A 22657-nucleotide genomic window follows, 5' to 3' on the forward strand; every position below is an offset into this window, starting at 1 on the left:
TTTAAAAAACCCCCCCCCCCCCCCCCACCAAAATACATATTTAATATTATTTTCATATGTAATAAATTTAGTAATTGAACTCAAAGATGAAATCAAAACTATTCTGGTCTTATTGTGCACAGTTACATTATTGTTATTATATTTGTTTATTATTATATTACATATAAAAATATTAAACAAATATTTATACACATATATATATATATATATATATATATATATACACACATACATATTTATATATGAAACATTCTTATTCATATGTAATAAAATTAATATAATCACTGAAATAAAAAAAGAGATCAAATCAATATTATTAATTTCCTTTCATAATGTGACATACAGAATGATATTTGTTATATTACATATGAAACAAATATTAAATGTACATTTAGGTGGATTTTCTGCTCAAATATTTAATTAATCTTCCTTTTCATACTTAACATATTACATCTAATCTTTGAAATCCAAGATGAAATCATAACTATTTACATTTTTGGTCTTATTCTGGTATTTAAATATACAATATTCTTTTCAAATGTATTATAATATAATAAAATCAAACATGAAATCAAAACTATTTGGACTTACTTTATTAATATTCCTGGCCTTATTGTGCTATGATTCATACGTGCACGTTATTCCAAAGAAACGTTATTTTCCTTTTCTTTCATTTTTGGTTGACGTCATCAAGCTCTTTTATTTTCAACTCTTTTTCACATCCAAACATCCTGATGGAAGAACTCAAGTCCTGCCCTACAGTTCAATGTTCTGCTTCACTTTACGTCACTTTATTAAAGTAAAATGAGTCGTGAATGCCATTTCATGTCAAATCATATTTAAGGCCACATAATGGCCGGTGAAGAAGGTGTTTGCTGAGGAAAACGACCTTCTGAGACATCGGCAATTACAGCTGGGGTCATAAAGCAGTCTGAAGGAAGTCTCCAGACGATGTCGAAGCTGTGTGATGTGGCTGTTTTGTGTGTGAGAGATGGAGGAGGGGGCAAACGCAAACCTAAAGGGTTGACGTCAGAGCTCCTGGGACAGCCAGAGGAAAGCTGATCCCTGTGCATTATGGGGCACACAGGCATGAGGAAGAGAGTTTAACCAGGCTACAAATGAGAAAACCAGGCCGAGGACTGATAATGATACACTATAGAAGACATATGCACACACATACTGACCAAAAGAGTTCAAGCGAAACAACGTTAAACCCTGGAAAAAGTGCTCGCTTCCACTCCAAACACACAAGGTAAAGCCAAAACCTGAGAGGAAAGTACAGAAAGAGTGAAAGTGACAGGAATGCGCTCGTTTAAGATCATTACGTGAGGGAACGAAACTTGTTCAAGCATTGCCATGACCTTGTTTTCAACTTTTCACAGTAGATGCACCGCTGGATATATTTTATGTCCTCTTTATGCAATTTTAGACAGTTTATTTCATGTAACAAAATGTTTTTACAGTTTGTTAAGTATAATAACCCTGTTCACAATATTACTGTTTTTACTGTATTTTTGATCAAATAAATGCAGCCTTGTTAATCAGAGGAGACTTCTTTCAAAACATGAATATATATTATATTATATTATAATATATATATATATATATATATATAAAATTCATAGAATTAATATAGAATTATATATATAATTAATTAATTATTAATTAAACAGAAACTGAGCACATTTTTTCCTTCGTCCACAGCGGAAGCATTGCGGCATAAATATTGTACACTTTTAGTCAGGAAATAATGTTGATTTCATTTCTTTTCCATATAGAAAACAGTTATTTAAATTTTTTTAAATATTTCATATATCAGTATTATATAAGTATTATTGTGATACGATTATAGTATTTAAAAAAATATTTTGAATTGTTGTTTTTTATCTTTGTATTTTCTGCTTCATTTTCATTTTAGTTCAATTTTTTTGTAATTTTGTTGTGCTTTGTAAGTTTCATTAGTTATTGCTTTTTTATTTGTTTGATTTTCTTTTGTTTTTTTACACATCAAAGGTTTTTATAAATCTTTATTTCAGTTTAAGTTTTAGTTATTTTAGTTCACTAAATGTTAAACTAAATGAAAATAAGAAATGTTGCTTTGGCAACTGCCTGAAATAAAATAAGTATTATATTATATCATATTATATTCACTTTATTATGTTTTATTTATGTTTGTTTTATTTTTTTAATGGTTTTAGTTAACTATAATAACTCAAAAAAACTTTTACTGTATTTGTGATCAAATAAATGCTGCTTTAGTGAGCAGAAAATACTTTTTTCAAAAACATAAAAAAAAAATTAATTACGCCAAACTTTTGACCAGTTGTGCATTTAGAGTATAATTAACTATTACTTTATATTACTAATGTTTTCTGGTCTAATCTGACTGATTACTTTAAGACAATTTTTCTTCCAATAACTACACTTTATTTAGTGAAGTTTAGAGAGTCGTGTAAAAGCATTGCCATGACCTCGTTTTCAACTTGTGCTGATGCTGTGACTTCTTCTTCTACAGCAGAAGCACTGCTAGATACATTTTACGTCCTCTTAATGCAATTTTAGACAGGAAATGATGCCCGTTTCATTTGTTTTCCATACTCAGAACGAACGAGAGAGAAAAGAGTCAGTCTGGGCATTTTTCAGCCCTCGGTCACACTATACACATAATACAGCATGTTCAATCATGGCCTCGTTTGAGAAGAATTGACCGATTTTCTACTTTAAATCACTCAACTTCAGTCTTTCCCGCAAATCCATAAACCTTTGGATCCCAGATTAAACACCTTATACTGGAAGATGTGTCGTGAGAACGTGTGAAGGCGAATGTTTAACTGTAGTTTGTGCTGTAGTTCGGCTGGATGTGATGTTGTGTTTGCAGTCAGACTTACACACTCGGTTGTGGTTATGTGAACGGAGCTGGTGATAAACGACAGACCCTCGTTCATGCTGACTTGCAGGTACACCACCCTGAAGTGCAAAGACCAAAGATAAATTTTCATACCCATATTTGTCACTTTGAAAGCCAGCAAATCCTTTAACGTTGCACAGCAGGGTCCATAAAAGCAGAAAACAAGACCAGCGGGATTTAGAGAGACACGAGACATGCGTGCCAAAAACAACCCCACTTTCATTTTTTACAAAAAGATGTGTTTGCATATCTTTAGGTCTATGAAAAATGCCTTCCAGACCATAATTGGCGGCCTCGCAGAGCTCTGGAGGGTGCTGGTTAACTTCTGTTGTAGTCAGCTGTCTAGTGTCTCAAACATCCGATAAAAACAGCTTTCCAAATGTTCAGCATTCCCGCCGAGGTTTGTCTTCCAACACACAGAGGCCAAGTCTGACAGATAAGACCATTTTCTCTGATGAAGAGCATCTACTTCAGATTAGGTTCACATTCCTCTGTGCAAAAACTTAATGATGAACAGCCTGAAGTTTTGCCAGCCAGTCATTACTGAGGAAAATAAAGGGTTCTAAATTCTGATTGGATGAGAGGGTTGGGAGAATTGCTTATTCCGATTATTATTAATAAATCAAATCGAATTAACGCCGAGGTTATTTTAGTTAGTTAAAACAAACATTTTTGTTACCTGTAATTTAAAATATATATCGTTTTTTTCATTTAGTGTATTAAAATAACTCAAACTAAATAAATATAAATAAAAACTATATTTACGTATTTAAAAAAACTAATAAAAATGACAAAAACACAACAAAACTTAAAATGAAAACAAAATATTAATTCAAAATATGAATAAATACTGACTAACACACACAATATATTGATAGCATATCAGCCAATATAAGATAATTGATCAGCACCGATAAATATTATATATACACTGAATAAAATAATTTACTTTGGAACTATTTTTACCCAGAAATTGCTAGTAAATTTCACAAATACAGTAAGAAAAGACAAGTAACACATTGGATTAAACATGAATTTAAGGTAGAAAGGATTCAATAATATTTTCTTGTAAAATGTAGTCCAGTAAAGTTCTTTTTGTTTTATTCAAACTTTCAAAAATATTTATTTTCTAACAGAGTTTATCGGTTGATATTTGATAATTGTGTGGGTTTTACATAAATATTATTTTTGCCACCATCTAATACTAATTTAAAGGTAATATTTAAAACAAAACAAAAATCACACTTTTAATTGTAATATTTACTGTATATTGTAATGCCTAGTAACTAGATTTCATTAGAATTCACTTTTTTATTTTTTTTAGACAAAATTGTTTTTGTTTTTTTTTTGGCCATAAAATGAAAATATGTATTGGTTTATCGATATCGATCATAATTTTAAATTAAACATTGACCACAAACTCAAAGAGGCAGAGAAGCACTAACTTATCGTCTAGTTATTTAGAAAACTTAATCTGTGAAGAATAAAAATATGTATATGCAACGTCAAAAATCTTTACACTTTAAACTCGGGAACGGGAAAAAAAAAAGTTCTTGATAACAAGATGATTGTGAACCTAATATGCTGTATCAGTGTTGAACGGAAAGCAGAAGTTTTTTTTAGACAAAATTGTTTTTGTTTTTTTTTTGGCCATAAAATGAAAATATGTATTGGTTTATCGATATCGATCATAATTTTAAATTAAACATTGACCACAAACTCAAAGAGGCAGAGAAGCACTAACTTATCGTCTAGTTATTTAGAAAACTTAATCTGTGAAGAATAAAAATATGTATATGCAACGTCAAAAATCTTTACACTTTAAACTCGGGAACGGGAAAAAAAAAAAGTTCTTGATAACAAGATGATTGTGAACCTAATATGCTGTATCAGTGTTGAACGGAAAGCAGAAGCGGGGGAGAAAATATAGATCCTCTGGGGTTTATGGGAACAGAAAATGGATGAGGTATAAAGAAAAAGAGAGAGTGGGTGTGATGAACACAATGATTTCTGAGGAACTATCAGCTTTTAATGGCTCCTCAGAGCCTCTGACTTCATGTAAAGCTGGGACTCTTCAGATTCGAAAGGAAAAAGAAGGCCACGATCAAGCCTGGATCAACAGCATGACCTCACAGCTAAACCAGCGAGCTGCGCAGGAAGTGGAATGTGACCTTCGACAGGGATCATAAACACGGCCTAATGCATGGCAGACCTGTTCGTCAGCCTCGCACTTACTTTCCAACTTCATCTATAACAGGCGCGGGGCACAGCAGGAACGTGTCCTCAACGCTCGCAGGCTTCTCGTCTGTAAACAGAAGAATAACACGTTCAGTGTTTAGCAAACCAAACCAAATGAGTGATAAACGTAGCGATATATGTTCATTTTTCATGACGAAAAAGTACTCTGATTGATTTTAGGGGGAGAACACTCACTGAGCGTGACTGTGTCGTTGATTTTGAAGCTGCACAGGACCTGGTCTATGTTTCTGGCGTGTCGAAATCCATTCCCTCTCACCACCACTTGAAATGACTCTGAAACACAGATTCCCACAGTCGCTGCTCAATAAATGCTGATAAATCCTCACAGAAGACTTCTAATGATGTCAGTTCCCTCAGAAATATCCACTGTATTTTCAGCACACGAGTCAATGCCTTCCTGCTGAAATCATGAGAGCTCGAGGAATGCTGGGTAATATAAAACCACAATGATATAAACGATATAAATGCGTCTGACAGACTGTCATGTTCAATACCGGAATTGTACCTAAGATTATTTTATGTCAACGTACTTATTTCGATTTGAGTAATTATACACCTGACGGTCTATAAATGTGTGCACCTTTAATGTTTACACGGAAACCTAGTCCGAAAGATGCTGTGTGCAATAGGGGTGCAGATTACTCGCGGTTCAGTTTGTATCACGGTTTTAGAGGCATGGTTTCGGTACGGTTCGGTATGTGCTATGTTTAGGGGAAAAATACAGTCAAATAAAAATAAAGAAAATAAGAATAATCTACCTACAAGCAACAGCACAAAGATACAAATAATATAAACACTGCTTTTTGTTTTTGTTTTTAGGTACATAAATTGAATAAAGTAATCAAAAGTAAAATAACATTGCATATTTGACTGTATAAATTAAAGATGAATCCTTATTAAAGTTACAAAAGCTATTCAATCAAGAGCAGTGAGTGATTTCCTTGTCTTTTGTTGTTGTTGTTGTACTCTTATTGGGAAGCCAGAATGCGTATCCATCGAACGCTGACTGTTTTACCTGTTGTTATTTTTAACAAGCCATATTACAGATGCGCTGTCAGATTTAAGTGCAAGTGCGCGCCGAACATGAGAGAATTTTCATTTCTGGGGAAGCTTGGTTATAAGTACCGCTGACAAAAACCCACACTTCAGCTTAAAGTAAGGAATATGCATCTTAGAGAATGTACAAAATGCACTTTTAATTAATCTTCCACATAGCTTCAGTTTACCGAGTCAATCATTCCTCTCAGCGCCTGGAATCCTCCCAAGACGGGAAACACATGCTTACTGGTGTCCGCTACGGTAGCCAGCTAGAACAGAACAAATAGGTGTTTATTTACAGCCTGGATTGGTTGATCTGATCTGTTTCCTCCATATAAAATGCACTGTTTATAAAGAATTACATTCTCTGTTAAGTGCATACTTGAGGAAGAGTCTCCAACATTGTTTGTTAGAAGGAAGTACTTATTGAAGCTTCAATGCAAGTTCAAGACAAAGAGGCTTTTAAAAACATCAACAAAAGATCATCATTGTCATTATTACCTGCGTTTCATTGAAGTCCTTAACTCCAACACAATACACGATTGCACCCAATGCCCGAGCTCGTGCCGCCTGGTGAGATATCAATCAATCGTAATGAAGACTGTGAGTCTTAAGATAGATGTACAAATGTCTGCAGAATGAATGCTGAACTTCAAGCCTGTTACCTCTTGTTGAGCTTCTATCAGCTGATGTTCTTGAAGCTCACCATCCGTCAACGCAATTATGACACTTGCAGTTCCTACAAAGTGGAGTGAAGATTGTCAGGTAACGGCAAACTGTAATAGAGTTTAATGGAATCAACAGTAAACTGACTTGAGCTGAATAATGACGCCACTGTCTTCTGTAGAGCTGCTTATAGCTGAATTGAACTTGTATCAAAATTGATGAATTTTACACAGTTGTTGAACTGACTTAAAGTGATAGTTCACCCAAATTTCTGAAAATTCTGTCATCATTTACTCAAGTTGTTCCAAAGCTGTATCAGCTTCTTTCTTCTGATGATCACGAAAGAAGACACTCTGAGAGGGTAAGTAAATGATGAGAGAATTTTCATTTCTGGGGAAGCTTGGTTATAAGTACCGCTGACAAAAACCCACACTTCAGCTTAAAGTAAGGAACATGCATCTTAGAGAATGTACAAAATGCACTTTTAATTAATCTTCCACATAGCTTCAGTTTACCGAGTCAATCATTCCTCTCAGCGCCTGGAATCCTCCCAAGACGGGAAACACATGCTTACTGGTGTCCGCTACGGTAGCCAGCTAGAACAGAACAAATAGGCGTTTATTTACAGCCTGGATTGGTTGATCTGATCTGTTTCCTCCATATAAAATGCACTGTTTATAAAGAATTACATTCTCTGTTAAGTGCATACTTGAGGAAGAGTCTCCAACATTGTTTGTTAGAAGGAAGTACTTATTGAAGCTTCAATGCAAGTTCAAGACAAAGAGGCTTTTAAAAACATCAACAAAAGATCATCATTGTCATTATTACCTGCGTTTCATTGAAGTCCTTAACTCCAACACAATACACGATTGCACCCAATGCCCGAGCTCGTGCCGCCTGGTGAGATATCAATCAATCGTAATGAAGACTGTGAGTCTTAAGATAGATGTACAAATGTCTGCAGAATGAATGCTGAACTTCAAGCCTGTTACCTCTTGTTGAGCTTCTATCAGCTGATGTTCTTGAAGCTCACCATCCGTCAACGCAATTATGACACTTGCAGTTCCTACAAAGTGGAGTGAAGATTGTCAGGTAACGGCAAACTGTAATAGAGTTTAATGGAATCAACAGTAAACTGACTTGAGCTGAATAATGACGCCACTGTCTTCTGTAGAGCTGCTTATAGCTGAATTGAACTTGTATCAAAATTGATGAATTTTACACAGTTGTTGAACTGACTTAAAGTGATAGTTCACCCAAATTTCTGAAAATTCTGTCATCATTTACTCAAGTTGTTCCAAAGCTGTATCAGCTTCTTTCTTCTGATGATCACGAAAGAAGACACTCTGAGGAATGTTGGTAACCAAACAGTTGACGGTAGCCATTGACTTCCAAAGTTTGGGAAAATGATACTATGGAAGTTAATGGCTACCGTTAAGTTGTAACGATTCACTGTAGGGTTGGGCCGATAGACGATGCCATCGTCCATCGCCGTTGGCTGACAGACTGTCAGCTTAACATCGTGATTCCTTCGATATAGTTGCACAGCATTGTCGTTTAGTTTGAATCTTTCTGAAAATCCTGCGTCGAATCGTGCCTTGTTTGTAAACGAATCCACGGTAAAATGAAGTGAACAAAGAACCAAGTTCTTACTTACGCGGTCTGCATCTTCATTAAAAATAAATCTCATCCACTCTTTCCTAATGTTGAGATCAGAAGGAAGGCAATGCAAAGACTGTGTTTCCACAACTAGCTGCCGTCAACTGTTTGTAATTTTCATTTTTGGGTGAACTATGCTTTTAAATTTAAATAATGACACTATTTCCTTTTTAGACCTGTTTTTACAGCTGAATTTATTGAAGAAGTTGCATCATTGATTTTGTTATGCTCCTGTTTATTACAGTGAAGCTGCTTTGAATGTAATGTATAAAGCGCCATATAAATAAAGATGACTTGTCTTTAACAGAAACCTACCAAAGTTTTCCTGGTGTATTTGCTCATTTGCCTGTCAATAAAGATTAGATAATAGTGTTAAAGAGACATTAAAACAAGTACATTTGAATGATAACTTTAATTTGAACATTTTACCTTTTCTAGCCCAAGATGCATAAATGTATCTCCACCTGGGATCTCTCGTTTCAGAGCATTCAGGCCTTTTCTTATGGTCTCCCTTTGGAAAGTGAAAACAAAAATGAGAAGAATGAAATAAAGTAATATTTTGCAGCACTAGAAGCCGTGTCTTTCGGCACCTGTTTTCCGTGAGTCTCATGATGGTGTTTCCTCTGGTTGAGAACACGATGAAGGACATCCGCAGCATAGGGCTGTGAGATGATGAAAAATGGACCAGAAATGGTTATAATTTAACAAAATTTGTACAATGCATTCGTAAAATCATCCATGACCTATTTCAGAAATCTTACGCAATTGGACAATGTCTACAAAAGCCAGCCATTTGAGACCGATAGTGTGATTCAGGGCATTTGTTTGTTTTAGTACCTGGTGAACTTCTCAGCCAAATGTTCGACAAAAGTGTAGATTTCATGCCAGTGGTGTTTGACACTTCCTGACCTGAGGAGAAAGAGGTGAAATAATCAGTAAATGGGATGTTTCTGCTTTTAAACGCATCAGATCAATACAACTGAGAATCCCTCCAATTAACTATTGGCACTTTCAACGTAATGCAGTCTCTTAGCAGAGCCATCTAGTTTTGCCCCCTATTGTTTTTCCCTGAGGCGCAGCTGTAAACGCTCTATGACAGCTGGTCATTTCCCGTCTCAGTCCCTGAGAGGCAACCTGTGGTAATTCATTAGTGCTGGATGACACATGGGAAATGAGCTAATTGAGTCTACTGATCTGTGCTTGAGTCAGTTTGACTTAATTGATGAAACATGCAGCAGAAATAGGCTCTGCGTTGTGTAAATCTCATTCCCTGGCTGATGTAACTCGTTTAGTCAGAGAGCCAGATATAACACTAACTGGCCTGTTCTATGAAACTGGTGCCTTGAAAAGGTGATTTTAAAGTGCATTTTTATAAGATTTCAGATGAAGTGATTATGCATTGTCTCATCTCATGATATATGAATACATTTTAAAATATGTTGGCTTCAGCGCAATAACATAGGTTGGACATTAACTTTGTGCTCAAGATTGTGAAACTTATTGTTTACTATACAAAGTCATGGTAACAGGGTAGATGTTACAATCATCCTCTACTGAAAAGCATAACAAAACATTAGATAAAAATGGGTGCATTTTACATTTTCCTTGGAGAGTTTAATTCCTGAAACTATAATGACATTAAATAAAAAAAATTTAATTAAAAAAGGGCAAAATATAATGCTAATGGAGTTGTTGTATATTCTGGAACACATCTTTCAATAATACATTATATCAGCTAAAATCTAAACATACATATAAAGTAAAATAAATGGGGAAAAAAGGTTTTATATTAGTGCTGTCAACCGATTAATCGCGATTAATCGCATCCGAAATAGAAGTCTTCAGTGTCACATGATCCTTCAGATATAGTAAGACATAGCAAAAGATTACAATTATTGCACATTTTACGATTTGGACCCATTTTGTAGTATGACCCAACTCTCCTTGTTAGACAAGGCTTCAAAAACAAACTCGTCTGGATCGATTTTATTGTTGCTGATAAAATGATCCATCTTAAAAAAAGCTGTTTGCTTTCCTCCAGAGAAATGCTAAGCCAATGACTCTGTTTTATCCTGAAGGAGAGCGATGAATGCTCCCAAAAACCTCTTTCTGGAACGGCGTGGGAGGAAGATGTTTTTATAACACAGTCAACAAAAGACGGGCCAGCACACAGCCAGCATGCAGACCATAAGTGACACAGAGATGAACGTTGGCGACAATATGTAGGTCATGCTAAGGGCTTGCCACAGTTTTTAACTTCAGATTTTCAAACATCACAATGGACGCTGTTTGTGTTGGAAGCAGGACTTTCTTGAGGTAACAGCAATCATGGGATTGGTGCCTAGCTTGCAGTTTTCTCACCTGTGCAAACAGCGTTAGGAAAGGAAGTGGTCTATTCTCAAGTGAGATCTTTGATGAAATATGTTGCGGTGCCCCTCTTTGATCTAATTTTAATGGGTTATACTAAACCATATAAAGCCCAAGATGTCCAACAGCGACATTTTAACTCTGAAGATGATCCTAATTCACAGAGAAAGGAATTAGGAGCGATCCGCAAACAGCTACGTCACCTTTTAAATGACCCTCAAAACTCATGTTCTCTACAGTTACACAACTCTTTGTATACATAGAAAACTGCGCATATGTTAAGACATGTGAATGTCATTGCGGTTTGATGCAACAAGAGCCAAAACATGAAGACTCATTGGAGGAACATTTGGAAGAGGGATAATTAGAAAAGTGTGTTGCTCTTACAGGTCTCATCTGCTCTGAGATCAGTCTTCCAGTCTCTTCCCCGAGATCGAATCCTAAACTGACTTTTCATATCTGCGTTTCTGCTAGAGCCAAAAAAACTAAACATAGCTCATAAAAAGCTTCTCCTTGCTGTCGAGTGCAGTTACCTGCCGGCGCTTCAGATTAAAGGAGGTTTGTAAAATGCTAATAATAATGTTTCAAGTACAGAGAGGACCAGAAAACGTGACTGTCGGTTTAGGTTTATGTGAAGTCAGCATTAGCTCTCTTTCTTCCTGCTTTGTAATGCCTGAGACATGGTAAGACTATTACGGTGACATTTCCCTGACACTGCTGTTTTAACGGCTCCTCCGGGTCCTCAAACATCTTCTAGGCCTAGAGCAGTTTAACAGAACAAGTCTGGATGCTCTCCTCAGTGTTTTAAACAGTCTTATAGGTGCCATAAGCTTTTTTTGCAATAGTACACATAAAATATTCAAATAAATCCGTGTTGTGAGGAATCCTAACTCTCGTTGTGACACTCCTAAACTCTGTAGACAACAAAAAAACACAGTTTTGCTATCGAAATCGTTTCCTGTGAGTCATATTGCTGCTTTTTTTCAAGGTTGGCTGAAATTTGGACAACATTGGCCCCATTGGGAAAATGTGACTTTTTTGTTCCAAATCTGTACCTATACATACAATTCACTCTGGTTTCCAGCTGAAATGAACACTAGTGACAGTAAAACACCAACAACTTTGGTCCTTTTCACGCAAATTATGATTACAGGGGAAGATTGTCGATTAATTTTCACACAGTTTTCACACAGGTCCTTGTGCAATACTATATGCTACAAGCTCAAAACACTTTTACTGCAGTTTATGATTTGTATCACATAACGAGCTCTATATATTTGGCTTCTCTGATGTAGTAAACTTGCTCGGTAGCTCACCCGGTACAGCATTGCATTGGTCATGTGAAGCGCTCTGGTACCAGTCCCGTGAAACACAAGTCACAATAAAATAGCTCAAAGACTTGTAGAAGCAAGATAAAATGACATGGTTGCTTCAGAAAATGCATTTTTATCTTATGTTTGCTTTTGTTAACACTATTTAATGTCGGGTTTAGCGTAGGTGGTATGTTGTTTTCGAGCACGATAGTGCATTAACCCTGTGGCGCCATTCACCACACATTTAATTTCCAAAGTTCTGCGATATGTGCCACAACTAGAGTTGTGACGGTGAGGAAATTTTCCCACTGGTTAATCGAAGTGTGACAACACCGGTAATACCGTTATCACCGTGGGGGCGGGGGGTTGTGACGGTGAGGAAATTTTCCCACTGGTTAATCGACGTGTGACAACACCGGTAATACCGTTATCACGCGTTCCCTCTTTTTCTCGCTTTCCTCTGCTTTTAAATTGCTTGTAAAAGCGGCCTGCGCATTTTACTTTCACTTTCAAATAGCGGCAATTCGGCGTAAAGCAATTGTTCGTTTTTAGTTTGTTTGAATTTTCCCTATTTTCCTCGCTCTCCTTCACTTTTAAATAGCTTGTAAAAGCGGCGTGCGCATTTTATTAGCGGCAGTTCGGCGTCAATTGCTTGAATGCAACAACAAAATACAACGTCAAACTCACTTTAGCCTATATATAAAACAGAACTTTTATTAACAAAACAAATAAAAATACACCATGCTATGCCTAATATAAAATAACAAATAACTTAAATAAAGTTTAAATAGGTATAAAAAAAACTGGAAATAGGCGAAGTAAACAAGTATGATATATAACTAAATAAATAAGAAACGTAGAACGTTTATTAGCAAAACGAGTAAGAAAGCTTGGAGGCACGGCATACACCTTGATGTCAAATAAAATAAATAAATGACACAAAGTTTAAATAAAGTAAAAATCAGCAAACAATGTGGAACCAATTAAATAAGAAACAATTTTTTTTTAAACTTCCAAAATCACCTTAGATAAACAGCAAAAGTCAACAGGCTTTTCAAAATCCAAAATATTGCCAAACAGGCACTTTTGCATTTCGTGTCGAAACTGAATCATCCGCGATCGTCTTGTCTGTCTCACCTCACTCTTCTCGTCAGTCGGCTCGACTAAATTAAATCTGATCTGTGATGCGACTGTCGTTTGGCACACTGCATTGAGCAGCCGCGTTCCGTTTTTAATTGTTGCGTCTGTTCTTTTACTGAACTAAATGATTTTTATAACTACAACAAATAAAAACGACAGTGGGGGTCGGTGCCGCGGTGGGCAAGTGACAAAACCGGTGTTGCGGCTTAACACCGGTATCACCGACAGCACTGTCTATCACGGCAAGCCTAGCCACAACCAATGTGATAAAATTGATCACCTAAGATCCACATTCATCTGCTTTGGATAAAATTAAATGTGCTTTTGGCATCACTAACTGGTCATTTCAATTTGAAGGTGTTACGAAACATGCGAGAAGCAATGTAATATTATTTTGGCTGACTGTTAGACAAAATAAAGAAAAGACTACCTTTTGCATCTATTTGTAGGCATAATATGTGTGTATTTGTCAAAAAAGCAGGAAATATCATTGTGGTGGGTATCAAAATGGCATCACCATAAAAAAGGAAAAAATAAATAAATAAAATAAAGTTACTCAGAATTTCTCGATTTTAGTCTTTCAGTTGTCTGTGCTGGTCTGAAAACACAAGCTCTCTGCATATCCGAATACTTTTCATGCCCTGGGTAAACTTTCTGGATTTTATCCAGAAAGGAGATTTGTGGTGTGTGATAACATTTAACTAGGAATGCATGTATCCTAAAACCGTTCCAGGAGCTTTACTGGTAGGTAAAGCTGAATTTGGGTGAATTAGGGGAGAAACTCGACATGGCTCTCAGAGAAGGGCTTGACATTTATGAATCATTGGTACACTACAGCTGTTATTCTGGCTGTTTTAAAACAGATGACTCAACGCCTGGGTTATCTTAAGCTAAACAACAGTTAGTGGGACCAAAACTATGATTAACACAGTGTTGTTTCAAAACAGTCGTGAAGTCGAAGTAAATCAGACCACAATATTTCCAGACATTGTTGACAGACAAAGGTTGTAATAAATAATTACCAATCCCAAGAGTCAGGTGGTCAGAGGGATGCACAGTGACAGTTTAAATGCAATACTCAAAAACTAAAAATACACCATTATTTACTTGCCCCCATGTCGTTTCACAATGTCTTCAATGGGATCCAATGTTATGTTATTTTGCACTTTATTGCCTTTCATTAATTTATGCGTTTGACAGATGCTTTTATCGCAAGTGACTTACATTGCCTTTCAAATATAGATTTGATTCATTCAAGCATTCACTGGGAATCAAATCCATGACTTTGGTGTTGCTAATGCAATACTCTACTGTTTGAGCTGTACAGAAATGCATTATAGGGACAAGGCGTTTTATATGGACAAAAAGTTATTCAAATCATTGTTTGTGTTTTATAGAAGGAAGTAAGTCAGGTTTGGAATGACTTGAGGGTGAGTAAATGATGACAAATTTGTCATTTTGTGTGAATTCTCTCTTTAAAGAAACCTCTAAAGTGGCACAGGCAAAAATAACCAGAGTTCAGTTCCTCTGAAAGTTCTCCCATGGACAGTTTCTTTGTTTTATTCCACTTGTTAAACAGCAGGCCATGGGCTGGTAGACTGATTCTGAATCACTATCCAAGGCTGCCACTTCCCAGAGAGCCTTTGGGCCACATGAAAGCAGAAGTGGAAGCAATGATGCCATGCTTGAAGGACAATCTTATGGTCGATTTACGTAATCATTTCTATAAATCTGGCCCTTTTTTAGCACCACATTTTATTTTTATATAACCAATATTCCACTGATATGCTGGAACTTTCCACAATGATATATTATGCAGGAAATAGAAAAATATACTTTTAGGAAAGAGGATGTTTCATTTGAGACTTCAGGTTAGTCTGTTTTGCCAAGAGTTTACCATTTTGTAATTGTTTTAGATACCAATATTTTTAAAGGCTAAAGATGTTCAAACTGAACTTTACTTACCTAGTGAATTTCAAGGACCTAATTGTAGCATTTTTTTTTAAATCTCATAATTTGAGATTGTGAGGTTGAGGTGAGAATAATTCTTTCTCACAGATAAACATGCCAATTCCTCGAAAACAAATCCAGGAAAGCCTCTTCTCAGAAGCCCAATAATAGTGCACCTGAAGCCAAACACTCTTGTGCAATACAGCTGTTGTTTGTGATGCTTTGATACTTCAACTTCAGCTCATTTGGTGATAAAATAGATACAGAAAAAATGATTCTTTCATTCTTCCCTCTGTGCACGCAACGGCACAGTGATTAAACATACTGAATAATGCATGCACAGGAAATTACTTAAATTGTTGAAGTTGAAGGCTTGTAATGTTCTGGAAGGGATGCAGATGTTCATGTGCATGCGATTTTACTAAATGTCAGTTTTTCCAAAGTCTGTAAGGAGAAAAAAGTGGGGGGGGGGGGCTTGGGTTGGGTACGTCTTCTGCCATCACATCATGAGAAAAATTTCCTCAGCTGATCAGTTCCAGAGTATGTTGCATGACACACGAAAATCAAATCAAATGTAGCACACAGGATTTATGATGCATTTGCTTGATGACAGCTGTGCATGCTGAACTTTCTGACACATGTTCAAACAATATCACCATCCTTTCATCAAAGAGCCGTCAACTTTGTGGTCATACGTCAAGCAAAAAGGGGACATTAAAACAGTCTAAACCAAATAAATACAAGACAACTCTCTCATGAGATCAATGCTGTTTCAAACAGCCCATACATTATCATGTGAGTCTCAGGAAACTAACAGCATATATGACAATAAAGACAAACTAGGCAGATTTGCTCAAGTCACACACACTGTAAAAAAGTCATAAGGCGTATAAGTTATTTCAACTTTCATCAAACCGACTTAAAAAATCAAGTTGAATTTTATATAACTTACAAAAAAGTTGGAAATTCCTTAACTTATTAAGTAAAGTCATTACTTACTATATAACTTTTTACAGTGCATACAAAAAAGGTGTTTTATAAAAATAAATGTTCAATTAGACTAAACATCCTGCAAAGAAGCTTCCCAGTCCGACACATACAAACCATGGGAAAGGATGTTGCTTTTCTGGGTCTGTTAAACAATGGTAAAGGATAAGAGACAGGAAAAGAGAACCACAGAGGAATTAAGTTGTTACCGTCCGAAGTGCTTATTCAGCAAACTTAACATGTACCACCCGTCTGCTCATCATTACACACACTCAGAGCACAAAACAACAAGTTGGCACAATAAAAAATAAACTGGATGACTTATGTAAACTGTCACTGGTGCATGGTGCATTGTATTGTCTAGTATGTATTGCACTGCAAAATTGTCTCTCGCCCTTCCTTGAACTCTAATTGAACCCAGCCTAGTGATACCAAACAATGGACATCTAATGAATATCTATTTTGGTGTTGCGGAATGTGAGAAATTTGGGGAAAAGATGGAGGATGTGAGTGGAAATGTACTGGCCTACTTTATGTCTATAGTGTCTCTCAGTGTGGAAAACATCAGGCCGACAAAAGCATCCCTAACATTTACACTTCATACAGATCAAGATGCCTATATGTGAGAGACGGGTTTATGTTGGACACCAGAAAGTTTACCAGCTGTAAGACCAAAGAGATCACTTACAGATCGACTTTCCTTTAAATTTAGGGAGATAGTCAAAGAGAGAAAGAGAGAGAGAGAGAGAGAGAGAGAGAGAGAGAGAGAGAGATGGGATTCTTTGTTCACAAAATTATAAAAAAATATAAGTTTCAAGTTAGGCTACTTACTTGTCAAGGACAAAATACAAGTCAAAGGCGCCCTGACATGATCTCTCCTCCTCCACATCATCTTCGGCTCTTGCAGATGGAAGCGTGAACAGCAAAAGTCCAAAGAAAAGTGCGCAAAGACACATTTTTACTACTAAACGTGCCATCGTTTCTTATTGCAAAAACATCAACCCTCAACAAAGCAGACGAGCATTCACATTATCCAGAAAAAAGAGCCTTTGCTGAGATCCTGAGGGAAGGATGCACACAAAGAAGAGGAGTTTTGCGGATGTTGACGCAGTCCTTACTCACATCAGTCTGAAAACTGTAACTCCACACTTGAGATAACACGAAAACACGCTATTCCCAACATGTACTGCACAGAAAGCAGATGCACAGGAAAAACTCCACACAAAAAAACCGGCTTCCAAGTGTCTGTTCCGTTTTCTTTATATAAAACACTAGCCGGTTTGCTGTTTTGGGGAATTCTCAGGGACTGCTGCTGCACGAAATCCACGTGTTAAAAAGCCAGATGTATTGTTTCAAGCGCTTGATATCTGATGTTAATGTGCAAAGCAAAGACGGGAGTCGTTTGAGAAAAGAGCCCAGGCTCAGAGTTGGCAGAAGAGGAGCTGGTGTCATATTTCTACCCCAGAAAAAATGTTGGGTCAGTTTCTGCTCCTTGAAGGTTTCCTCCCTTCCTTTGGATATGCAAAATATATGGTTGTTGTTTTTTTGTCCTGTTTTGTCTGCTAATGTTGAAATATTAATCTAAAATTAGCATATAAAAATATTTATTTTATACACATTTTATAGAATGTTTAGCTGAATATATGCCTTTCTTTATTTTGCCATCAGTGGCCTATTTAATTTTAGGATTCATTAACTAATGAATTGTTTCTGTTTTATTCATTTTCTCCTTTCCTTGTGTCTACAATTTCACTTCATTTTTTATTTTGTCAGTTTACGTTGCTACGCCAGTATAGTTGGCGTTAAGTGTTCATGTTATGCGTGTTTTAAGTAATTGAATCAGTCAACCACAAATCAATCAATTCTGTTAAAACGCCCACTTGATAGTCTATAAACGTTTGACAAATTCAAAAGACCCTAAATTCATTCATTTGAACAACAGTAAAAAAATAAGTTTCAACAACGTGTGTGTGTTAGCTTATCCCTGTGAACAAAATTGACTCACATGATACATAATAATATCATATAATAATAACATACATTATAGTATATTATCTCTAGTCATGTAGGCCACATGAGTCGTACACACGTTATTGCGGTGCATTATAGGATTTTATGAGTGCAGTACATAACCTCCATATGGTTTCAGACATAAAAACTGACACCCGAGATACATACGGTAGGCCTATACTACACAGCAGATGAGTCGTTCAATGAAAGGGGCGTGTTTCTTCAGAAGATCAACCAATAGAATTCTCAGTTCACAGCCCGCCCCCAAATTCTATTTGATCGCGCTACAGTCAGTCATTGAAAGCATGCGCCACGTGCTCTGGAACGAAGAAATCGATTCGTTCACTTAAATGATCGATTCGTTAAATAAAACAGGAACGAAACACCAAACACGCGACAAGAGGACCTGCCGAAGCTAATATAAAACCGAAAAGCGTGGAAATACTGAGGTAATACTAATATAAACAAAAAAAGCGGAGGTAATACTAAATAGTTTGAACGAAACTAGGTCTGTAAAATATCACAGTTGGATTCTCAAATGACCGAATGACTAATTTCTTAATTAAATGAGCTTGATGTCATATTTTTGAGGGAAGCTGCTTAGATTCATGTTAATTTGCCAATATTTGATTTATTTGGCCTTAGATACTGGTAGCGTGTATAACTGTCATTGGTTATGCTGAATGTTGTAGTAGGCCTTGACCAGTGTAGCCATGTATGACTGACAGCCCAAAATATACTAACTGATAACAGCAATAATATTTAAGTGGTCGTTTATCATGAAGGAACATAAAGCTTTAAATGGCAATCCATTTTTATTGTTGGTCAATTGCTTCTTGACACGTGCCATTAGCCTATTGAGGATAATATTTATCATTAATTCCAGTAAAAACTTGTCAGCAGGTGCTACATAATTGTAATTTTAGTCTGGCAGTGGATGTACTTAACAGCATACTTTGGTCAACTGATAGAAAATATATGCTGCCATCTTCTGGTTCTTTGCTGCAGATTTCTAAAAGAAATGGTGTAGTAAACACGTGGATAAAAATAATTTTGTAATGACATCAGTAGAGCAAAAAGTGGACTATTGACTTATCAAAAATGAACATTGTTTTTGCTGTGTGGGTGATTGTGTTCATGTCAGAACTGTGATTTTTGTTGAGATTGCAAGTGGATAAGTAGAGGTAAATAATCTGATCAAAATAATCCGGAAAAATCACAAGAGGCTTTCAGATACATAAGTATGTCTGGAATTGGTTTATGTTTGTTAAACCCATTTTACCTCAGTTCTAATGAAATTTTTATTTAATCTTTAAAACACATTACAATTAGAACAGTTTCCATGTGGTATTTATTACGTTTTATAATTTGGTTTCAATATAACTCCAAAGTTGCAATTTTCCCCAGATGTACTGAAAAAGTTGCTTTTGAAACAGTACAATTTTCCAGTTTGTTCATATGCATGTGTATGGATGTTTACAATACAAGCATAAACTAATTTTAATGTGCACGAAGGAAACTAGTTCACAAATATTCAAGTTTAGAACAGGCCTAATCTGAATATTACTTGCATTCTCCTCCACCAAGTTTGCTTGAGAGATTGCATGCTTTGGGTCAGAGGAAAACATATAAGTAATAGAAAAAGGTTTGAACTAGCAACAGAAGGCATAACTGTGTATGTTCTAAACATTACCTTAATGATCTACACAGATTATGAAAGCATCTCCACAACATGTCATCCTTCTAAATAACTAATTTGCTATATCATTTGGCTTCCATACCAGGCCCAGAAGAACTAATTAATTTTGACCAGAAAAATGCTTATAGAGGATGGCCTTTGCTGTGTCGAGGGCAGCATCGGCGGGCACTGGAATGTGAGGGGCAATGCCAGCACCCTCCCAGGACGGGCCCTGAGCAGTGTCTGAATGGCTAATTGGGATAGACAGGAAGATGTCGCTTTCGCCCACACGGAAGGTCTCAGGGGGGTGACAACCTCCACGGGTTGTCTCACCGATAATCATTGCACGTCCCAACCTCTTCATGATAAAAACAAACTCCTCAGCGGCACCAGCAGTAGCACCACTGGTGAGGATTATCACACTCTTTTTGCTGCCATATCTCCTGCCTAGAAAGAATAGAATTGCACAGTTAATATTGCACTATGAAATATGCCTATAATAATACAGAACACATAATCAAATTACTACAACAAATTCAGGACACTGCACTTTGTGAGTATCAATCAAGCAAGAACAGTTGATCTACACAATGAGTAAAATGATAAACATGTAATGAATAATAGTGACCAAAATAAGAAAACTAGTCACTTTAGTAATGTACCTGTAAGTTGCGTAAGGGCCAGAAGATCACTTGTGGTATTGGAGGGTCTGTTGTACACGTGGTCTAGCACAATCTGCTTGTCACTGTCAAAGAAGTATGAGCAAAAGCCAGCAATGGAGGAGGTGGATCCACCAACATTGTTCCTTAAAAGAAAAGTATAGTAAAGTTGGGATGGTCATATCAAATTATGGTCAAAGGTGAACTAAAAATGTTGCAATTCATACGTATTACTGGATTTATAGAGCGACATACAAATATATCCAATAGAATAATCACCTCAGATCAATGATCAGCATGTCAGTGTCAACCACTTTGTTCCAGACGTGTTCCGCAATGATCTTAGCAGCATGTTCAAAATCTCCAAACATGTCAAAGCGAAGGTAACCAATGTTGTTTTCAAATACATCCGTGTGGAATGAAACTTTGATGAGCTCAATGAACATCTCGGGTGTGAGATTCTGGAAAATAAAGGGACAGGTGTCATTCATTATTTTCCCTCAACAACCAGCATATGTCTAAATCGTTATGTGTAAGATTTTCTCTCAGAATAGATTGACTCACCATTGGAGGACGTGCAGGGATATTGCTGGTGGCCTTCAGGCACTTGTCCCCTGACAGTTTTAGGAGGTCAGCAGAGAGCTTTGCTTCCAGTTCTTCCTTTGTGGAGATCAGGTTGTATTCTCCACTAGCCACAACAGCTCCCAGCTTCTCTGCGACATCATCCCCAATGCTCGGAAATGCATAGTTGTCTGCAACCAGTGTGGCTGCTGCCTGAACCAACCCTGGGATTTCAGCACGAAGTTTAATGATTGCGATTGCAGCGTCAAGGGCATCTTCTGCAGCAACTTCAACATTTGGTGCCACTCCATTGATCTCCCAGCTCTTGCCAGTGATGGGGTTAATAGACTTAGCAACTGGCACAGTCACATAGAAGTCAGTGTCACCCACCTTGATTTTGTTGATTTTTATACTTCCCCCAGCTGTGTTCTCCCCAACGATGGTGGCCCTTTTAAGGTTTTTAAGGCAATACACAACATCTTCTGCAATCCCAAGAGTATTCTTGCTTGTCAGAATTATCAAGGGTTTGGAGGTTCCATACCTCTTTCCCAATAGGGTTGGCATGGACCACAATTCAATGGTGACATCGGAGGTGCGATCATACACGGAGTCGATGTGGATTGGAGGCTCAGAATCTGTGTAGTAGGACACAATGTATGGAATTCCGGATAGCTCACCACTGACTGCACTGCGGAAGTCAAGAATCATGGCAGATGTTGGGAAGACTTTGTCCCAGATGTAGTCCAGCAAAATAGGCCCAACTTTCTGAGCCATCTCCTCTCCAATGATGTGTTGAATCTTCAGGTAGCCAATGTTACCATCCAGGACCTCAACTTTGACAGTGCCTTTGATAATTTCGGCCAGCTGTTCTGGTGGGATGTCAGGCATGGCTGGGGGTGCTGCAGGTACGAAACCTGGCTCGTATGTGACTTGCACTCTGGAATCAAAAATTGTTTTTTTAACCCCATCGGTCAGAACATTGGCAAGGGTGGCAGGATCTGAAATGCTGAGGATCTCTGTGTTACTGCTTCCAGCGTCAATTGCCTCTTCCATGCCGGCAAGTTTTTCTGGTGAGCAATAGTTGTCCATGAGAATTTTTGCCATATCCACAATAACTTTGGGAGAGAAATCACAGTGAGCCACATTACTGAAGATCAGCAACGATGCTAGTAGAACTAGAGCTTGAGCCATTTTGGTCCGTTTCGGATTCCTGCTAATATGGCGCAGCTGAACTCTCCTTATGCAGGGAGGTTTGTCAACTGCGTCTGCTTCGACCGTCTGGTTTTTGTTAACACACGCATAAGAAGCTTTTCCTCACAATAAAACCTTAATCTCATTAGTCAAAGTTCTCCAGTTAGACAATAACAAGCTAAAATATATGTTACGTATATGTTCCAAAAATGTAAATGTGTAGCACTTATATGAAGTCATTTGATAAATTACTGGTATTCATTTGTTGTTA

General features: G+C 36.9%; 2 protein-coding genes and 1 long non-coding RNA gene across 3 annotated transcripts; all 3 read right to left on the bottom strand.

Annotated features, from left to right (window-relative positions):
* Positions 1-2735: 2735 nt before the first annotated feature.
* Positions 2736-17785, bottom strand: antxr1c (ANTXR cell adhesion molecule 1c). Its single transcript, XM_071582439.1, is given in 12 exon segments — positions 2736-2967; positions 5144-5213; positions 5342-5478; positions 6352-6359; positions 7372-7467; positions 7700-7768; positions 7864-7937; positions 8846-8876; positions 8960-9041; positions 9121-9192; positions 9368-9439; positions 17119-17785. Coding segments are annotated over 12 exon segments (1089 nt in total). The 5' UTR covers positions 17265-17785.
* Positions 6396-6953, bottom strand: LOC107602416 (uncharacterized). Its single transcript, XR_001611034.1, has 3 exons — positions 6871-6953; positions 6707-6775; positions 6396-6474 (listed from the first exon to the last, which is right to left on the bottom strand). It is a non-coding gene; the product is annotated as an uncharacterized lncRNA (long non-coding RNA).
* Positions 17786-19908: 2123 nt separating the features above from the next.
* Positions 19909-22462, bottom strand: rbp3 (retinol binding protein 3). The gene is made up of 4 exons (XM_016294922.1): positions 21199-22462; positions 20914-21095; positions 20638-20780; positions 19909-20422 (listed from the first exon to the last, which is right to left on the bottom strand). Exons 1-4 carry the CDS (start codon positions 22384-22386, stop codon positions 20097-20099), a joined length of 1839 nt encoding a protein of 612 aa, XP_016150408.1. The 5' UTR covers positions 22387-22462; the 3' UTR covers positions 19909-20096.
* Positions 22463-22657: the final 195 nt, after the last annotated feature.

This window comes from Sinocyclocheilus grahami, unplaced genomic scaffold (assembly GCF_001515645.1).
Source record: "Sinocyclocheilus grahami isolate Dianchi unplaced genomic scaffold, SAMN03320097.WGS_v1.1 scaffold326.1, whole genome shotgun sequence".
Taxonomy (NCBI): Eukaryota; Metazoa; Chordata; class Actinopteri; order Cypriniformes; family Cyprinidae; genus Sinocyclocheilus; species Sinocyclocheilus grahami.

Coding starts and splice junctions, on each gene's coding strand:
- rbp3 (XM_016294922.1), bottom strand. CDS start 22,386: ATGGCTCAAGCTCTAGTTCTACTAGCATCGTTGCTGATCTTCAGTAAT. Junction 20,781..20,913: donor ATGCTGATCATTGATCTGAG/GTGATTATTCTA, acceptor TTTTCTTTTAAG/GAACAATGTTGGTGGATCCA. Junction 20,423..20,637: donor GGCCCTTACGCAACTTACAG/GTACATTACTAA, acceptor TATTCTTTCTAG/GCAGGAGATATGGCAGCAAA.